Source organism: Erythrolamprus reginae, chromosome 2 (genome assembly GCF_031021105.1).
Source record: "Erythrolamprus reginae isolate rEryReg1 chromosome 2, rEryReg1.hap1, whole genome shotgun sequence".
NCBI lineage: Eukaryota > Metazoa > Chordata > Lepidosauria > Squamata > Dipsadidae > Erythrolamprus > Erythrolamprus reginae.
Window position 1 is genome coordinate 338,020,092 of NC_091951.1, and position 19,942 is coordinate 338,040,033.

Genomic DNA, 19,942 nt, shown 5'->3' on the forward strand with positions numbered 1-19,942 from the left:
ATTTTGGGTGATCACCATTCACTCCAAAATGTGTGACTATAGTGTGAATATGTTACAGTTAAATTGAATCAGACTCAAAATAGAAGTGGAAAGGACCCCAGAGCTCTTCTATGTTATTTCTCTGTGTCATATAATATATGTGGGTATATACATAAATACATGTATTTTATTTATCTTGTCATGTTTACGTAATGTATGTTGGAGTTGATGACCTTTTAAAAGCTGTACGCAATGAAATTTCATGTTTAATGTATGCTAATTAGTCTACATTCAAAGTGACAATAAAGAAAACCAACCCCCTTTAAGAGCATCTTAAGCGAAACTGGATTGTAATAGCCAATGTGGGGCGATGATTGGCTCAATATCAGATGTGCAAAAGTTTGAAATAATGTAAAATAAAAATGGGTAAGGTGGACCCCCCTGCAACTTCTTGGAAAGTAAGGGTTTAAGCTGGTGTTTCTCAAACTTGGCAGTTTGAAGCTACATGGACTTCAATTCCCAGAATTGGCCAGCCAGTCACATAGAATAGAATAGAATAGAATTTTTATTGTCCAAGTGTGATTGGACACACAAGGAATTTGTCTTGGTGCATATGCTCTCAATGTACATAAAATAAAATATACATTTGTCAAGAATCATGTGGTACAACACTTAATGATTGTCATAGGAGTCAAATAAGCAATGAAGAAGCAATATTAATAAAAATCTTAGGATATAAGCAACAAGTTACAGTCATACAGTCAACATGGGAGGAAATGGCTGAAAGGAATGATGAGAAAAACTAGTAGAATAGAAGTGCAGATTTAGTAGAAAGTCTGACAGTGTTGAGGGAATTATTTGTTTAGTAGAGTGATGCCGTTCAGAAAAAAACTGTTCTTGTGTCTAGTTGTCTTGGTGTGCAGTGCTCTGTAGCGACGTTTTGAGGGTAGGAGTTGAAACAATTTGTGTCCAGGATGCGAGAGGTCAGTAAATATTTTCCCCGCCCTCTTTTTGACTCGTGCAGTATACAGGTCTTCAATGGAAGGCAGGTTGGCAGCAATTGTTTTTTCTGCAGTTCTGATTATCCTCTGAAGTCTGTGTCAATCCTGTTGGGTTGCAGCACCAAACCAGACAGTTATAGAGGTGCAGATGACAGACTCAATGATTCCTCTGTAGAACTGTATCAGCAGCTCCTTGGGCAGTTTGAGCTTCCTGAGCTGGCGCAGAAAGAACATTCTTTGTTGTGCTTTTTTGATGATGTTTTTGATGTTAGGTGACCATTTTAGGTCTTGAGATATGATAGAACCTAGAAATTTGAAGGTCTCTACTGTTGATACTGTGTTGTCTAGTATTGTGAGAGGTGGAAGGGTAGAAGGGTTTCTCTTAAAGTCTACCACCATTTCTACGGTTTTGAGTGTGTTCAGTTCTAGATTGTTCTGGTCACACCACAAGGATAGTTGTTCAACTTCCCGTCTGTATGCGGATTCATCATTGTCTCACATCTTCAAATTATCAAGATTGGGAAACATTGGCATAAGTTTTCCTCCTGAATATGTCATATTCATATGCCGCTTTGCTTTCTAGAGATAGAAATGGCTTTCGTTTGCTCCATCTTTGGAGCTCTGAGTGAAAGAGAAAGCATAGGAGGTAATAATAGTGGGTACTGCCTATTCTGTGGGAAAGGGTCTCCTTTCAGCCATATACCCACTGATCAGTTCCCTTGGAGGAAGCAGTACTCAATGCAGGAAAACAGTCAAGGAGGAGAGGGAAGAACCCAAAGTGGGCTTTCATATGTGGCAGAATAGAGCATGGGGGCTTTGCACTGCTGAAAACTTCCCTTCTCAGAAGGCAAAGCTTCAGGTGACATTCGACTTCTTTTTATTGCTTGTATCTTTTGTATTTATTATATTATTTTGTAAGCCGCCCTGAGCTCTTTGGGATTGGGCGGCATAGAAGTAGAATAAAATAAATAATAAATAAATCCTTCCAAGGTGGGTAAAATGAGGACCCAGATTGTTGAGGGCAATATATGCTGACTCTGTAAACCGCTTAGGGAGAGCTGTAAAGCACTGTGACGCAGTATATAAGTCGAAGTGCTATTGCTATTCAAACAAAAGTTTATAAGATTGTACAATTAGTGAAAGATTACATCATTCCACTTGGAATATCGAACTGTTTATTAGTCATTGTTTATTTTGCCTGTAGAATAGAATAGAATAAATTTTATTGGTCAAGTGTGATTGGACACACAAGGAATTTGTCTTGGTGCATATGCTCTCAGCGTACATAAAATAAAATATACATTTGTCAAGAATCATGTGGTACGACACTTAATGATTGTCATAGGGGTCAAATAAGCAATGAAGAAGCAATATTAATAAAAATCTTAGGATATAAGCCACAAGTTACAGTCATACAATCAACATGGGAGGAAATGGGTGATAGGAATGATGAGAAAAACTAGTAGAATAGAAGTGCAGATTTAGTAGAAAGTCTGACAGTGTTGAGAGAATTATTTGTTTAGTAGAGTGATGGCATTCTGAAAAGAACTGTTCTTGTGTCTAGTTGTCTTGCTGTGCAGTGCTCTGTAGCGACGTTTTGAGGGTAGGAGTTGAAACAGTTTGTGTCCAGGATGTGAGGGGTCAGTAAATATTTTCCCCGCCCTCTTTTTGACTCGTGCAGTATACAGTTCCTCAATGGAAGGCAGGTTGGCAGCAATTGCTTTTTCTGCAGTTCTGATTATCCTCTGAAGTCTGTGTCAACCAGACAGTTATAGAAGTGCAAATGACAGACTCAATGATTGCTCTGTAGAACTGTATTAGATTTATTCTTAAAAACATGACGGTTCATAACTAGCTACCGTTTTGTTTTTATATAACATCTCAGAGCAGAAGACTTCCAAGAGATTCCATAGTTCACTCTGCAGTTTATTGGCACTGAGAAGCTGTGGATACACAGATTAAATTTAATATAAAAAGAAAGGGGAGGAAAGTCACCAGCTACTTTACAATTCTGGAAAGAGACATTAGCCTAAATCAAGGATCGACAAACCCAGGCGCCTGTTCGCCAGTGGCGCCTAGAAAATGTTGTCTGGCGCCTAGAAAATGTTGCCTGCTGTACTGTATGTATACAGCAGTGTTTTTCAACCGGTGTGCCACGGCACACCAGTGTGCCGCGAGACATGGCCAGGTGTGCCGCGAGGTGGCTCCTGCAAGTGGGAGCTCCAGGGCTGAGGCTTCAGCCCTGGAGCTCCCACTTGCAGAAGCCGCCCCCCGGCTATTGCCCGCCGCCGCCGCTACCCGCGCACCCCAAAATACCCCCCCTGCGTGCCCTTTTCCATGGGCGCGCAGTCCCCATTCCCCTGCCTGCCTGGGGGGGGGCGGGGGCGGGGAGGCGCCGGCAGTAGAAGGCGCAGCCCCCCGCCCGCCCGATCCGCTCCCTCTCCTCCTCTTCCGCTGAAAGAAACGCGCGGAAGCTGCCTGCTTGAGCCTCGCGTTGCTCCACCCCGCTTCATCCTGCTTGCCATCCTCCGTTGCCAGGAAAGCCGGGTTTGTTTTCCGTGAAAGCAGCGCGCCTTTTAACATGCTGCTTTCCTGCACCAGCGACGTTTGGCTGCCGGGGGGGCGGGGAGGAGAAAATCCTCCCCCCCCCCAGGAGCAGCAAAAGCCTAAGCGGTGGGGTGCGCTGTTTGCCTTCCGGCTCAGTCGCAGAGGCTTTTGCTGCTTGTGGAGGGGGGGGGTTGGCGGTGCCGATGCCAAATGCTTTCCCTCCGTGGTGGGGGGTGCAGGGCAGGCGCAGTCAGCCCCAGGAGACAAAGATGGAATGAGAGAAAGGAAAGAGAGAGAAAGGGAGGGAGAGAAAGAAAAAGTGAGAGATAGAAAGGATAGAGAGAAAGGGAATGAGAGAAAGGAAAGAGAGAGAAAGAGAGGGGGAGAAGGAAAGAGTGAGAGATAGAAAGGATAGAGAGAAAGAGGGAATGGAAAGAGAGAGAAAGGGAGGGAGAGAAGGAAAGAGTGAGAGATAGAAAGGATAGAGAGAAAGAGGGAATGAGAGAAAGGAAAGAGAGAGAGAGAGAGAAAATAAGAGAGAGAGAGCAACAGAGAGAGAAAGAACAAGAGAGAGAAAGCATGAGAGAGAGAAAGAACAAGAGAGAGAGAGAAAATAAGAGAACAAGAGAGAGAAAAAGATAGCAAGAGAGAGAGAAAGCAAGACAGATAGGGAGAGGAAAGGAGAGTGAGAGAAATGAGAACAAAAAGGGGAGAAAAAAGGAGAAATGAGAAAATGATTGAGGCAGAGAATGAGAGGAGAGTAAAACAAAAGAGAGAGAGAGGTGATTCTTGAAGCATATGGTAAAAAGCACCCAAATAATAAGAAAACCCCCCCAGCCCACACCTGTTTTTGAAAAGGATAAAAGAGAAAAAAAACCCAGCCCTCAACTGGTTTTGGAAATGGTTGGAGTGTGTATACATACACACACATAAGGGGGGGAGAGAGACAGGGATGTAAAAAGAGGAGAAGTGAGAGGGAGAAGGAATGAGGGAAAAAGGGAGGAAGAGAGAGAAATGAGAAACACGAGAGAGAAAAGGGGGAAAGACAGGAGAAGTACCCAGAAATGAGACAGTGGTATAAATTTCAGGAGGGATGATTGATGATTGACTGTATTTATAAGGGGATGTTACATGGGATTGTATATATGAGGGGGTTATTTATGTATGTATGTATGTATGTATGTATGTATGTATGTATGTATGTATTTATTTATTATTTATTTATTTATTAGATTTGTGTCATTTTGGTTGGTGGTGTGCCCCAGGATTTTGTAAATGTAAAAAATGTGCCGCGGCTCAAAAAAGGTTGAAAATCACTGGTATACAGTATATTTTTCCCGCCTTGTGTTTACGCCCAGAAATGGTACATCTTGGCTTCCGTAGCTCCGCCCATCAACCTCGGAGCGAGCTGCTTTCCCAGCGTCCCCTGCGCTTGCGTGCGTCTCTCCCTCCCCCCCTTGCCTCCATTCCGCCTCCTACTCGAACCCCTTCACTCCCCCCCACCGCACACAGACGCTCCGATCTTGGCCGCTCACCCGCCTTCGGAGAGAAGCGGAAGCCCCTCCCCTCCCGGCGTGAGGTTTTGTTCATTCCTCCTCCGGCCGCGTGCGCGGTGACTTCCGACCAGTAACCCCTCCTCCCCCCTCCCCCCCTCACCCGCGTCCCCGGCCCGGTCTCCCTTTCCTTCTTCTCTGTTTCGGTTTCTGACTAACGGTCTCCCCTCGGATCCCGACGGGAGTACAGCAGAGCCGGCTCGGCGGAGCCAGGCCTGCGCCGGGGGGGAGGGGGTGAAAGCGATGTCAGGTGGAGACTCGGCAAAAAACCAAGTTTGCTTAAAAAAAATTCTGGCTCCTAAATTTTTTGGCTGGCTCCTAGATTCTGAACAACTTTGTCGACCCCTGGCCTAAATGCTATCAATGAATACATCTTGCCATGCCCTTTTTTCTGGTATAATTATTGGGCACTGTTAGAGTTTTCTCACAAACTTGGTGAATCATCAATGAATATTTTGGCCGCAATTCAATTGAACTTAGCGATAACTTTATTTCTTATATTTTCGGCATAGCTGATTAATAACAATCTTTGCTGTCATCATTTAAAAAGTCTAGTGTTGATTGCTGGCTAAAAGCATTTTGGAAGAGATTCGGGGGCATTCGTGTTGGAGAAAATTGTATTGATGTATTTTGGCCACAGCATCTAAGTAAATTTCTGTTTGGGTGGTGGGTTCTTTGAAAACCAGTTGCTGAAAATAAGCATGGTGTGGCTAGTAACATTATTGCATTCTTTTAGTGTCCTGCCTAAGAAACCTGATAGATCAGCAGTCAACAAAATTTTGGTGATCCGCAGAAAAATTATTTATATTGTTTATATTGCTCTAGAGCAGGGGCCCTCAAACTATGGCCCCTGGGCCAGATTCGTGCAATGCACAGTTGTGTTGCTGCAGAGAGTTTTCTCTTCAGGGTCTTTTTGTGTGGGTTGGAGGGTGGCAGAATTTCTGACTAGGGGTTTGCTTTGGCTTCCTGGGATGGGACTTTGGGCAAAGGCTGGAGTGAAGTGCCACAGGTGGCAAAGAGTTGAAGGGCCTTGTCCCAGTGGGACTACATCATGGCCTACAACTGGCTGACCATCTCACCCGCAGGTGCCTGGCCTTGCAGTCCCGCAGGTCTTCCTTCTGCTTGGAAGACCTATGCTGATAGTCCTCATTGAGGTGCTTCTGCTGAGCCTCCTCAATCAGATACAGTTTGAACTGACTCTTTCTCATGGCTGCTTAGCTACAACTGCTTTCAGTTGGGGCCCTAAGGAAGGCCGGGTGAGGAGGTAAGGAGTGACTGGCAGGGGAGGAGCAAGTAGAGGCCGGCGAGGCACCCAACTGGTCATTAGGCAGATCATTATTAGTATTCTGTGGGATTTAAAATTATGAATTTAGTGGTCCCTGAGGTTCGAAAGGTTGGTAATAGAACCATCTTTAAATTTCATGGATGAAAGGCAAGATGTGGGCAGCACAAGTTAAAATGCAGTTGGCTGCTGTTGGATACAGAATCATAAACTAGAGGGTTGATAATTTGGTTTCTGACAAATGTTTTTGATGAAATGCCCACAATTTTAATACATTGGCTGTGTGGTTGGATTTTAGAGAAAACATCTGGAAGGCATCTGCCTGTTCCTTGGTTCTAATCAAGAAGAATTCTTATATTCCTTTATTTGATAGGGTAGAGTAGAGGTCTTCAAACTTGGCAACTTTAAGATTTGTGGCCTTCAACTCCCAGAATTCTCCAGCCAGCTATGCTGTTTGGAGAATTCTGGGAGTTGAAGTCCACAAGTCTTAAAGTTACTAAGTGTGAAGACCTCTGGAGAGCATAGCACAGTGATAGAAAACATAATTTGTAATTGAGCTGTAATTCCTTGCAGTCTCCTTAATTTTTCATTGGATTTTTTAAAAAAACTTGCTTTTCTGCCAAGCATATATTTTTTCTGTTTTCAGTCATAACTTGTGACTAATGGCCATAGCTTCAAATAGGTCTATATCATTCTGTATTGTTTTTGATGCCATGTTTACAGGTAGTTCTCAATTTACAACCATAATTGTAAACGGGGTTTTGGTTGTAAATTGAGGCACCTACATGGCCGGACCCAGTTTTATTATTTTTTTTACAGCAGATATTAAGCAAATAATATAGTTGTAAGTGTGAACCATGTCATCGCTAAGCAACTTGCTCAGTTATAAGTATAACATCCATTCTCCCAAATGGGTAATTCCCTCCCCCCCCCCAGAAAAAAATAACCATTTATATTATGCTGCAAATAGCAGTTACTTGTTCATTTATTTATTGAGGAAGGTGACCACCACTCTTAAAATAGGCATGCTGTGATGGTCATAAGTGTGAAGAGCAGACATAAGCCACTTTTTTCATTGCAATTTTGACCTTATAAACGGTTTGTTTGTTTGTTTGTTTGTTTGTTTGTATGCCGTCCCTCTCCAGAGACTCGGGGCCGCTAACAGCAACATGAAACAGCATATAACAATAATCCAATACTAAAAACAGTTAAAAACCCATTATTATAAAAAACCAATCATACATACAGACATACCATGCATAAAATTGTAAAGGCCTAGGGGGAAAGAGTATCTTAATTCCCCCATGCCTGACGGCAGAGGTGGGTTTTAAGTAGCTTACGAAAGGCAAGGAGGGTGGGGGCAATTCTGATCTCTGGGGGGAGTTGGTTCCAGAGGGCCGGGGCCACCACAGAGAAGGCTCTTCCCCTGGGTCCCGCCAAACGACATTGTTTGGTTGACGGGACCCGGAGAAGACCCACTCTGTGGGACCTAACTGGTCGCTGGGATTCGTGCAGCAGAAGGCGGTCCCTGAGATAATCTGGTCCGGTGCCATGAAGGGCTTTATAGGTCATAACCAACACTTTGAATTGTGACCGGAAACTGATCAGCAACCAAGGCAGACTGCGGAGTGTTGGTGTAACATGGGGTGGCGCAGCAGGTAGAGTGCTGTACTGCAGGCCACTGAAGCTGACTGTAGATCTGAAGGTCAGCGGTTGAAATCTCATCACCGGCTCAAGGTTGACTCAGCCTTCCATCTTTCCGAGGTGGGTAAAATGAGGACCCGGATTGTAGGGGCAATATGCTGGCTCTGTTAAAAAGTGCTATTGCTAACATAATGTAAGCCACCCTGAGTCTAAGGAAAAGGGCGGCATAAAAATCGAATAAATAAATAAATATCGGGGAAAGCCCATGATTGCTAAATGGACAATTGTAGATTGAAGACTACTTATATTCTTTGTTCATTTGAGTATTTTTTATAGTCTGTTACAGACTAGACACACATTGAGCAATTGCATTTTTCAGAGTATAATACACACCTTAATTTTGGGGGAGGAAAATAGAGGGCAAAAAATCTGCCAGCAGGTATTCATCTGGCTAGCGCAGTGATGGTGAACCTATGGCACATATCTGCCGGCACATGAGATGTCCTAACTCAGCTTCAGCGTGCATGTGTGTGCCAGCCGGATGATTTTCAGCTCACACGGGAAGGCGTTTTTGGCCTCCCGAGGGCCCTTGGGGAGCAGGAGAATCCTCTGGAGCCTGAGGAGAGCAAACAATGGGCCTACCAGGCCCACCAGAAATCAGGAAACGGGCCATTTACGGCCTACAGAGGGCCTCTGTGGGGACATGGAAGGCCGTTTTGCCCTCCCCGGGCATTGAATTATGGGGATGGGCATTTGCACATGAGTGATAGCGCACGTGCACACACTTTCTGCACCCGAGGGGAAAATGGTTTGCCATCACAGGGGCTAGCATCTTTAGTCTGGTCAGCTTCAGCACAGTATTTGATCCCCTGGTGAGAATTGAAAAAAAACTTATTTGAGCAATGGAAAAAAAAGCCTGCAAAGACCTAGCGCTGGGGGGAGGAAAAACCTTCAGAGAGAGTAGCAATGAAAAAGACTGCAAGCCAGTAAGATCGTTTGCACCTCATTAGGGCTGGAAAAAAGCTTCCAAAAAGCTACATTTTGAGAATAATACACACCCAGAATTTCAGCCTCTTTTGAGGGAGGGGGAAGGATAGGTCTTATACTCCAAAAAATATGATAATTGGTGCATCTGAAGGATTGCCTTTTTTTGTGGTCTGTTGAAGAGCACACTCTAGACTCGTCAAACTTGCTGTTCTGCATTATTTGCAGTGCGAAAACTGCTCCTTGTTCTACAGTAGAATAGTATTTAAAACTAATCTTTGTTTTTGTGTTTCCGTACCTTCACTATACAGAGTCTATTACTTTAAAATCTAGCTTCACTTGTTTAAACACAGGTAGTCCTCAACTTTACGACTACCATTGAGCCCAAAATTTCTCTTGCTGAGTGAGACATTTGTTAAGTGATTCTTGCCCCATTTTACGACCTTTCTTGCCTCATTTGTTAAGTGAATTCCTGCAGTTCTAAACTTAGTAACCTGGTTGTTAAGTGAATCTGGCTTCCCCAATGACTTTGCTGGTCAGAAAGTCACAAAAGGGGATCGCATGACCTTGGGACACAGCAATGGTCATAAGTATGAACCAGTTGCCAAACATCTGAATTTTGATCACATGTGATCACATAGGGATGCTGGAGAGGTTGTAGCTGTGAAAAAACTGTCATAATTCACTTTTTTTGAATGCCCTCGTAACTTTGAACGATCACTAAATTGACTGTTGTCGAGGACTACCTGTGCTTACAGTAAATGGCTAAAATACATTACACTGGTACCTCTACTTAAGAACTTAATTCATTCCGTGACCAGGTTCTTAAGTAGAGAAGTTTGTAAGTAGAAGCAATTTTTCCCATAGGAATCAATGTAAAAGCAAATAATGCATGCAAACCCATTAGGAGAGAAATAAAAGCTCGGAATTTGGGTGGGAGGAAGAGGACGAAGAAGAGGAAGAGGACAGTCACTGCCCAGAGCAAAGGGAGTGTTTCTTTTCTCTGGGCGCTGGGGTAGGTTTATTCCCTCTCCAAGCACCCAGAGAAAGGAAAATGCTTTGTTCACTCTGGACTGCCAAAGCCTCCGAAAGACTCCTCTGGCAGCCCAGAAAAGGCCGAGATGGCCGGGATTAAAGGGGGAATGGCAAGAAACTGGCCAGCCTTCGTTCCGCTCTCAAATTTCCTGGGAAATTTTTCCTGGCTCAGGTTCTTAAAGTAGAAAATGGTTCTTAAGAAGAGGCAAAAAAGTCTTGAACATCCAGTTCTTATCTAGAAAAGTTCTTAAGTAGAGGCATTCTTAAGTACAGGTACCACTGTATCATTATTGAGCTAGGGATGCAACTTAGCATGGTTTACTTTTTAAGTCACTAGCCCCTAACTGAAATTTGTCATCTTATTTCTCACTGCCAGTTTCATCCTGATAAAAATAAGTAAATAGCTATAAATGTACAGTGGTCCTCTACTTACAACCACAATCTTACACAACATTTATGTTGTACGCATTGCAAATGTTAAGTGTCTTTTGTTCCATTTCATAATCCTCTTTTGCCACAATTGTGAAATACCATATTTTTTGGAGTAGAAGATGCACCTGAGTATAAGATGCACCTTAGTTTTTTGGGAGCAAAATAAGAGGAAAAATCTGCCTACCAGGTATTCATCTGGCTAGCATCTTTGGTCTGGTCAGCTTCAACACATTATTTTATCCTCTGGTTAGGGCTGAAAAAAACCTTATTCGGAGCAAGTATGGGAAAATTGATTTCCCTGGGCCGTTTCCGCTTTATGTATGGTTTGTATGAGATGTATGATTGTTTTTATATTAAGGGTTTTAAATTTTAAAGGGTTTTTAATTTTGGATTTGTACTGTTTTTGTTGTTGTGAGCCGCCCCGAGTCTTTGGAGAAGGGCGGCATACAAATCAAATAAATAATAATAAGTACGGTAACAATGAAAATGCCTGCAAGTTGGTAAAAGTTGAGATCATTAGCACCTCATTTGGGCTAAAAAAAAAAGCTTTGAAAAAGCTACATAGTATAAGACGCACCCAAATTTTTCAGCCTCTTTTAGGGAGGAGAAGGATGCGTCTTATACTGCGAAAAATACAGTATATTACTGCAGTTGTGATGTAACCTTTCCAGTTGGCTCCCCCTTGACTTTCCTTCTCAGAAGCCAGTTGAGAAGTTTACAAATAGTGATCACATGATCCCAGGACAGTGCATCTGTCATGAATACATTCCAGTTGCCAAGCACCCAGATTGTGAAAATCGATCATAAATCCCCCTTTTTCCAGTGCTGCTATATCTTTGAATGGTCACTCAGTGAATGGCTATAAGTCAAGGACTACCTTTATTGCAATTTTGTTATCATAGTTTGTTTTCATAGATTTGTTTTTTGAAAGTCATAGAGTGAGGTCAAAAGAATGGTCCAGTGGCCTAGAAGAGGAGCTCTCGCCTCACTATCAGGAGGTTGTGAGTTCAATCCCAGGTAGGGGCAGATTTATATCTCTCTGGGCACATTGAGTAATTTATTTGTTGCAAACTCTGCATTGGCAACAGGAAAGGCATCCGGCCAGTAAACACTCTGCTCCATTCAGTTGTATCAACTCCACCCTGATGGAAGGGATTATAGAATGAATTCAAAATTCTCATTCTGTCAACAAGTTGTGGAATATTTATGAACGTGGCGTATGTTTTTCTAGATCAATTGTATTTGCATGGGTTTTTTTTTTAATAGAGGCTTTATTTATTTATTTATTGGATTTGTATGCCGCCCCTCTCTGTGGATTCGGGGCGGCTAACAATAGTGATAAAACCAGCATGTAGAAATCCAATACTAAAACAGCTAAAAACCCTTGTTATAAAACCAAACATACATACAGACATACCATGCATAAAATTATAAAGGCCTAGGGGGAAAGAATATCTCAGTTCCCCCATGCCTGACGGCAGAGGTGGGTTTTGAGGAGCTTACGAAAGGCAAGGAGGGTGGGGGCTATTCTAATCTCTGGGGGGAGTTGGTTCCAGAGGGCCGGAGCCGCCACAGAGAAGGCTCTTCCCCTGGGTCCCGCCAAACGACATTGTTTAGTTGACGGGACCCGGAGAAGGCCCACTCTGTGGGACCTAACTGGTCGCTGGGATTCGTGCGGCAAAAGGCGGTCCCAGAGATAATCTGGCCCGGTGCAATGAAGGGCTTTATAGGTCATAACCAACACTTTGAATTGTGACCGAAAACTGATCGGCAACCAATGCAGACTGCGGAGTGTTGGTGTGACATGGGCATATTTAGGGAAGCCCATGATTGCTTTGCCTATTTTCTCTGTGTGCTTGGTTGAACTGCTCTTTAAATATTGCCTGAGATATATTTCTGAAAATTGGGAGAGATTATTTATGTGATTATAGTGAAACAGAAATTAATTCAGTCAGAGTTTGAATTTTACCAAAAAAAAGATTGAAAGTGTTTAAAATGTTAGGGGCATTTGACACTGGAATACACCTATAAAATGATGGCAAATAATATTGTGGTGAATGCAATCTGGATTCTTAGGTAAAAGGGGGCTCATTTACAGAGGAGTAGAAGACAATGAAGTATAGATAGTGTGTGTGGGAGAAAGAGAATGAAGATGACTCCTCTCTATTGGTTCCCAGAGTACAGTATATGTTTTATGGTGCAAACTGCTTTTTGGGACTTCAGCAAAAATGAAGTGTTTAGCACAGGATTGCATTGGCTGGCTCATGAATTGTGGGAGTTAATGTCCACACGTCGTAAAGGGGACATCAACTGCAGGGTAGATTTAATTAAAATCACAATTTAAATCATGATTTGAATCACTAGTAAAATGGCTTGGTTTAAATCAACTCAGTTTAAATCATAATTTTAGAGAGCAGCTGTCATCTCTGTCCCGCAGCAGCTCCTCCTCTGACCTGCTTTTGACTCAGTCCCGATATTGAAGAATATACAGCCTCATGCCATATAATTAAGCTCCATTTCATGCCGATTATTAATGTATCTTAAATAGAAAACTATCTATTTAACTAACTAGCTAGATTTGTACTCCAAACGTATTTTATTAAAATAAATTTGATGAAAAATATTTTTTAAATGATTTAATTTTTTTAAAATCTGATTTTTAAAAAATCATCGATGTTTACCCATCCTGATCAGCTGTAATAAAATGGTAGTCAGAGAAGGTAGGAGACTGTTGGTATATTCTATTTTTCTTCAACTGAGCTTGGTGATGCCTCTATATATTTTTTTCAGCTTTATATTTATTGTGGAGGACATGGCAATGAAAAAATGATTTTTCCAGCACCAATCTTCATCTTCATGTATTCTTTGTTCCAGTTTCTATTATCAACTTGAATCTCTAGGCTGACTGTAGCTACCTAAATGATAAATAGTGTTGTTCAGTTGTGTGTTTTTCTTTTTTTCCCTCCCTTGGCAGATGTGGTCCTTGTTTGAGGGTAGCTCCTGCTTTCAATGCTCTGAGCAATAAATATCCCCAAGCAACGTTTTTGGAAGTTGATGTACATCAGTGCCAGGTATGTAGTGGTATACATGTATATTTGGCTGATTATGAATGAACAACTGTCACAGATTTAGAAATGGCAAATAAATTTCATTTAGGAACCCACTGACTTCAATAAGCGTCATTACCATAATGGAAGACTATAGATTGGTATATCAGGAAGTCAATTATGGCTTATTATTGATAAAACTCTTAAAATTATATTAACTATCCCTATCAGTCACATATACTTTGGTAAAATTTCTACAATAAATGATCTTACAACTCCTTGCTGTCACAATAGGCTTGCAAGCACCTGTTCTTTTTCTACATATACTATACATTGAATATCAGCCTAAGGAAGAAATTGAAAACTCGGTCTTTGCTTTAGTTACTTTATTAACTGTGGTGAGGAATCTCTTAGTTATGTTTACCGTATATACTCGAGTATAAGCCGACCCGAGTATAAGCCGAGGCACCAGTTTTTGCCACAAAAAACCTGGGAAAACTTATTGACCCGAGTATAAGCCGAGGTTAGAAAATGCAGTGGTTACTGGTAACTTATAAAAATGGAAACCAATAAAATTACATTAATTGAGACATCAGTAGATTAAATGTTTTAGAATATTTATTTTAAAGAAAACCAAAATTAGCTCTGTAAATTTAAAAGAGGGTAAAGGAAAGCAATCTGGTAATAACAATAAATTAAAAAGTAAAAAAAGTAGCTCAATCAGCAACCAAGCTAAAACCTATTTCTAACCCTAACCCAAGGCTCTTTAAACTTGACAGTTTTAAGACTAGTGGACTTCAACTCCCAGAATTCCTGCACCAGCCATGCTACTTCAGGAGTAGGAGTTGAAGTCCACAAGCCCTAATTTTTCCAGGTTTGAAGACTTGCATTTCTAACCCTAACCCAGGGCTCTTTAAACTTGACAGTTTTAAGACTAGTGGACTTCAACTCCCAGAATTCCTGCACCAGCCATGCTACTTCAGGAGTAGGAGTTGAAGTCCACAAGCCCTAATTTTTCCAGGTTTGAAGACTTGCATTTCTAACCCTAACCCAGGGCTCTTTAAACTTGACAGTTTTAAGACTAGTGGACTTCAACTCCCAGAATTCCTGCACCAGCCATGCTACTTCAGGAGTAGGAGTTGAAGTCCACAAGCCCTAATTTTTCCAGGTTTGAAGACTTGCATTTCTAACCCTAACCCAGGGCTCTTTAAAGTTGAGTTTTTAGAAGCCTGGAGAGAGTTCATGCTGTTTCCCCCCCCCCCCCCTCTTTAGCTTGCTGGCTGGCTCGTTGCCTTGATCTCCCACCCCTGATCCTCCCTCCTCCTCGTCTCCATTTATTGCCCCATGTGTTGTGCAGGGAAGCAGATTTGCTAAAGAGATCCACTTGGGACTGCAACAGGGAAATGAGGCGGAGGAGAACCAGAATAGCCCACAGCCAGGGGAGAGGAGGAGGAGGAAAGGAAAGAGCTGCCCTCCTCCTGCTTCTCCTCCTTCCCCTGGTGCCGTACCAAGTGGATCTCTTTAACAAATCTGCTTCTCTCTCCAGCTGGAGGCTTCTAAAGCCTGGAGAGAGTTCATGCAGTCCCTGTCCTCCCTGTTTAGCTTGCTGGCGGGGCGCCCTCTTGTGGTGATTCGGTGCCCTCTTGTGGTGACTCGAGTTTAAGCCGAGATCAGGTTTTTCAGCCCATTTTTGGGGCTGAAAAACTCGGCTTATACTCGAGTATATATGGTAATTAGACCAACTTGACAAAATCTAGTTAAGAGTAATCAGTTAATCACATTTAAGAAGCACAACAGTTCACAGTCAGAAATCAATGTATACGGTCTTTTAACTTCTGTAATAGAATACAGTGGTACATCTACTTACAAACTTAATTTGTTCTATGACCAGGTTCTTAAGTAGAAAAGTTTGTAAGAAGAAGCAATTGTTCCCATAGGAATCAATGTAAAAGCAAATAATGTGTGCTACTGGGGAAACAACAGGGAGGGTGAAGGCTCTGTTTCCTCTCAGAAGATTCCTACAGAGGCCCCACAGAGGCTTCTCCCTGCCTTTTCCAGTTACAATTTCAGAGACTCGGGTTTATAAGTGGAAAACGGTTCTTGAGAAGAAGCAAAAAAATCTTGAACACATGATTCTTATCTAGAAATGTTCATAAGTAGAGGCATTCTTAGATAGATGTACCACTGTACTGTGCTCAAATAATGGAATTATATTATATTATAAAAATAAGCAATTACCTAATACGGATACTGCAAGCACAATTTTTTGCTAGTGATCATAAATCACCCCACCTTTCTGGGGACCATCAGCAGATGCTGGTAACATGTGCACAGGACAAATTAGTCAAGTTTGTCCATGTGGAGAAGATGATCCTTTTAAGTTCCTGTTAGGAGCCCTGGTGGCTCAATAGTTAAAATGCAGTATTGCAGGCTAATTCTGCCCACTGCAAGGTGTTAGATCCTGACTGGCCCAAGGTTGACTCAGCCCTTCCCTCCTTCCGAGGTTGCTAATTGATGGTCGCAACATGCTGATATTTGTAAACTGCTCAGAATGTTGTAAAGAAATATGAAGTGGTATATAAATCTAAGGGCTTTTGCTATTGCTATGTTCTTCAATAACAAGCCATATTGGGCTTTATAGGTTACCGTCAGCCCTTCGAACTGTATCTGAAAACATGGAAAGTAATTGGTAACCAGTGTAACAACTGTGAGTTAAGCTCTATAAGAAGCCACTCTGATCTAGCACTTAAGCACCGTGCTAGAAACCAGAAGAGTGCTGGTGACACCACATTTGGAATACTATGTTCAGTTCTGGAGACCTCACCTACAAAAAGATATTGACAAAATTGAACGGGTCCAAAAACGGGCTACAAGAATGGTGGACGGCCTTAATCATAAAACTTATCAGGAAAGACTTAATGAACTCAATCTGTATAGTCTTGAGGACAGAAGTAAAAGGGGGGACATGATCGAAACATTTAAATATGTTAAAGGGTTAAATAAGGTTCAGGGGGGAAGTGTTTTTAATAGGAAAGTGAACACAAGAACAAGGGGACACAATCTGAAGTTAGTTGGGGGAAAGATCAAAAGCAACATGAGAAAATATTATTTTACTGAAAGAGTAGTAGATCCTTGGAACAAACTTCCAGCAGACGTGGTAGATAAATCCACAGTAACTGAATTTAAACATGCCTGGGATAAACATATATCCATCCTAAGCTAAAATACAGGAAATAGTATAAGGGCAGACTAGATGGACAATGAGGTCTTTTTCTGTCGTCAGACTTCTATGTTTCTATGTTTTATTGTGAGTTCTAGTCTTACTGCAGGCATGAAAGTTGGCTGTATAACCTTGGGCCAGTCCCCCCCCCCCCTCAGCTAGTTTTGTTGGTAAAATAGGTGGAAGGAAGAGTATTAGATACCTTTGCCATCTTGATAACTTATAAAAAAAATTTAAACAGATTTAGAATTGCCAATGTGCTAGCCAGTTTATTTTGTACCAATTACCATTTCCAAGGGCTCTTCAAAGTCGGTCCTTGTAGAGCACATTGCACTGATCCAAGAGAGTAATAAGTGTGCAAATGAGTGTGGCAAGGGTCTCCCGCTTGCAGGTAGGGTCGCAATTGGTACACCAGCTGCAGCTGAGCCAAGCTGCCGCCACCTCCCCCAGCCTCCAGCTGCCTTTTAAAATGTTTCTATGCCGTGCTAATTACTGGTTTTCTTAATGTTAGGGGACAGCTGCCACTAACAATATATCAGCAACCCCGACATTTCTTTTCTTCCGGAACAAAGTGCGAATCGATCAGTATCAAGGTGCGGATGCGGTGGGATTAGAAGATAAAATCAAACAGCACCTAGAAAATGATCCTGGAATCAATGAAGATGCTGATATTCCAAAGGGATACGTATGTGCATCTTATTTGAACATTACTGTCATCGGTTAATACGGTACACTACGTAACAAGAATGTTTCTTCAGAGTGTGACCTTTGTACATAAACGAGAACTGTTTTTCCACCTTCAGAGGTTTCTGAGGTTTTTCTCTCCATTGCTGGACCCAGTTTTAGAATATTAGAATATTTTCAAAGCAGCTGGGTGGGGGCTACATTTTCTGTATAAGATGCACCCAGGTTTTCACCCTTTTCTCAGTGCCATTGTAACTTCGAACAGTCACTAAATGAACTATTAGGACTAGCTTTGCTATAGAAGAAAAGCATGAGCTAGAATCCTCATTGGGATTCCTTTTTTAAAAAAATAAATTTTATTAATGTTTAATAATAACAACAGATACACACGACACAGTGATGCGTGCTCCCACCACCCAACATCATTCATTCAGACCCCTCCACCGAAATGAGGGTGCTCTGATTTGTATTATTTTAAACCAATAACATGACCACGTTTACAAATTATAGAGTGATTCCAGTTTATTCTTTATAACTTGTCTCGAATTCTACTAACCATGAAACCTCTAACTCTGTCCCATCTTCCCATCAGGTCCTTCACTTTATTTTCATGAATCATATTCATTTTTGTATCCATAATTTCAAACTGAATGTGTTCCACCAAGTACGGGTACCAGTTTTGTATTGGCCATTTTGTTGCATCCTTCCAACCTAAGACTATTACCTCTTGGGCACTCTCTATAGCTGCTTCCTTAATTTTTCTGAATTCACCCATATTACTCCTTATTACTAATACTGCCATCTCCTTTGTGATCACCCATTTTTATGTCTAACATCCTATTAATTTCGTCTTGCACCTCTTTCCAGAATTTCTGCACTCCCAAGCACTCCCAAAACATTTGCATGAACACTCTTCTCTCCTGACATCCGTGTCAACATCCTCGATCCACAGCTTACATCTGTCCGTCCGTAACCCTGGGGAGGGAGGAATTATTGACCCCCTCAGAGAGGATCTGTAACTTGGGTGTCCTCCTCGATCCACAGCTCACATTAAAGAAACAATCTTTCAGCTGTGGCGAGGGGGGCGTTTGCCAGTTGCAGCCCTACCTGGACCGGGAGTCACTGCTCACAGTCACTCATGCCCTCATCACCTCGAGGTTCGACTACTGTAACACTCTCTACATGGGGCTACCTTTGAAAAGTGTTCGGAAACTTCAGATCGTGCAGAATGCAGCTGTGAGAGCAATCATGGGCTTCCCTAGGTATGCCCATGTTACACCAACACTCCGCAGTCAGTTTCCTGACACAATTCAAAGTGTTGGTTATGACCTATAAAGCCCTTCATGGCATCGGACCAGAATATCTCCAGGACTGCCTTCTGCCGCACGAATCCCAGCGACCAGTTAGGTCCCACAGAGTTGGCCTTCTCCGGGTCCCGTCAACTAAACAATGTCATCTGGCGGGACCCAGGGGAAGAGCCTTCTCTGTGGTGGCCCCGACCCTCTGGAACCATCTCCCCCCGGAGATTAGGATTGTCCCCACCCTCCTTGCCTTTCGTAAACTCCTTAAAACTCACCTCTGCCATCAGGCATGGGGGAATTGAGACATCTTCCCCAGGCCTATATAATTTATGTATGGTATGTTTCTGTTTATGTCTTGTTTTTAAATAAGGGGTTTTTAGATATTTTTTTAAATATTAGATTTGTTATTGTACATTGTTTTTATTATTGCTGTGAGCCGCCCCGAGTCTACAGAGAGGGGCGGCATACAAATCTAATAAATTAAATCAAATCAAACAGGCTGCCTTAACATTCCAATAAATATGTGCAAGTTGTGCAGGTGTATGGTACCACTTATGTAAATTTTTTCTCCTCATTTCTCTAACCCCTCATTGGGATTCTTGATTTTATCTTTTTTTTTTAAGAAAAAAGAAAACGTTTTATTATCAAGGGCCATTTGAATGCTATATCATTCTTTCCCTCCAAGTGCCAGTTGTCTGAAATGGGACGGCTCTTTCCTCATTCAGCTGCAGACATAATAACCATGCTGAAGTGCGTGCTTTTATTTTCATAACAGTGTTCCGACCATTCAGGGTATGTTACTACAAACTGAACAGATGGTGGCTTAACCAAACTCCTATACATAAAAGAATGGAAGGAATATGACTACCATGTAAATCTCCTGAAAGGAAATTCCTTGCAGAAGGTTGTCTAGAACAGTGATTTTCAACCTTTTTTGAGTTGCGGCACATTTTTTACATTTACAAAATCCTGGGGCACACCACCAACCAAAATGACACAAAATGACACTCTAAGACACTCTCCTCTCTTTTTCCATCCCTGTCTCTTCCCCCACTTGTGTGTGTGTGTGTGTGTGTGTATACACTCTTGAACCATTTCCAAAACCAAGTGAGGGCTGGGAGGGTGCTTTTTATCATATGCTTTGGGTGCTTTTTATCATATGCTTTAAATCAAGAGTCACTTCTCTCTCTCTTTTGCTTCTCTCTCTTTCCTCTCATTCTCTGCCTCAATCAT

General features: G+C 42.2%; 1 protein-coding gene across 1 annotated transcript in view; it reads left to right on the forward strand.

Moving 5' to 3' along the window:
• TXNL1 (thioredoxin like 1) overlaps positions 1-19,942 on the forward strand; it is a 43,580-nt gene that overhangs the window by 1,487 nt on the left and 22,151 nt on the right. The window contains exons 2-3 of the mRNA XM_070743518.1: positions 13,432-13,528; positions 17,236-17,409. Coding sequence (XP_070599619.1) covers positions 13,432-13,528; positions 17,236-17,409 — 271 coding nt within the window. The remainder of the gene's footprint in view (positions 1-13,431; positions 13,529-17,235; positions 17,410-19,942) is intronic.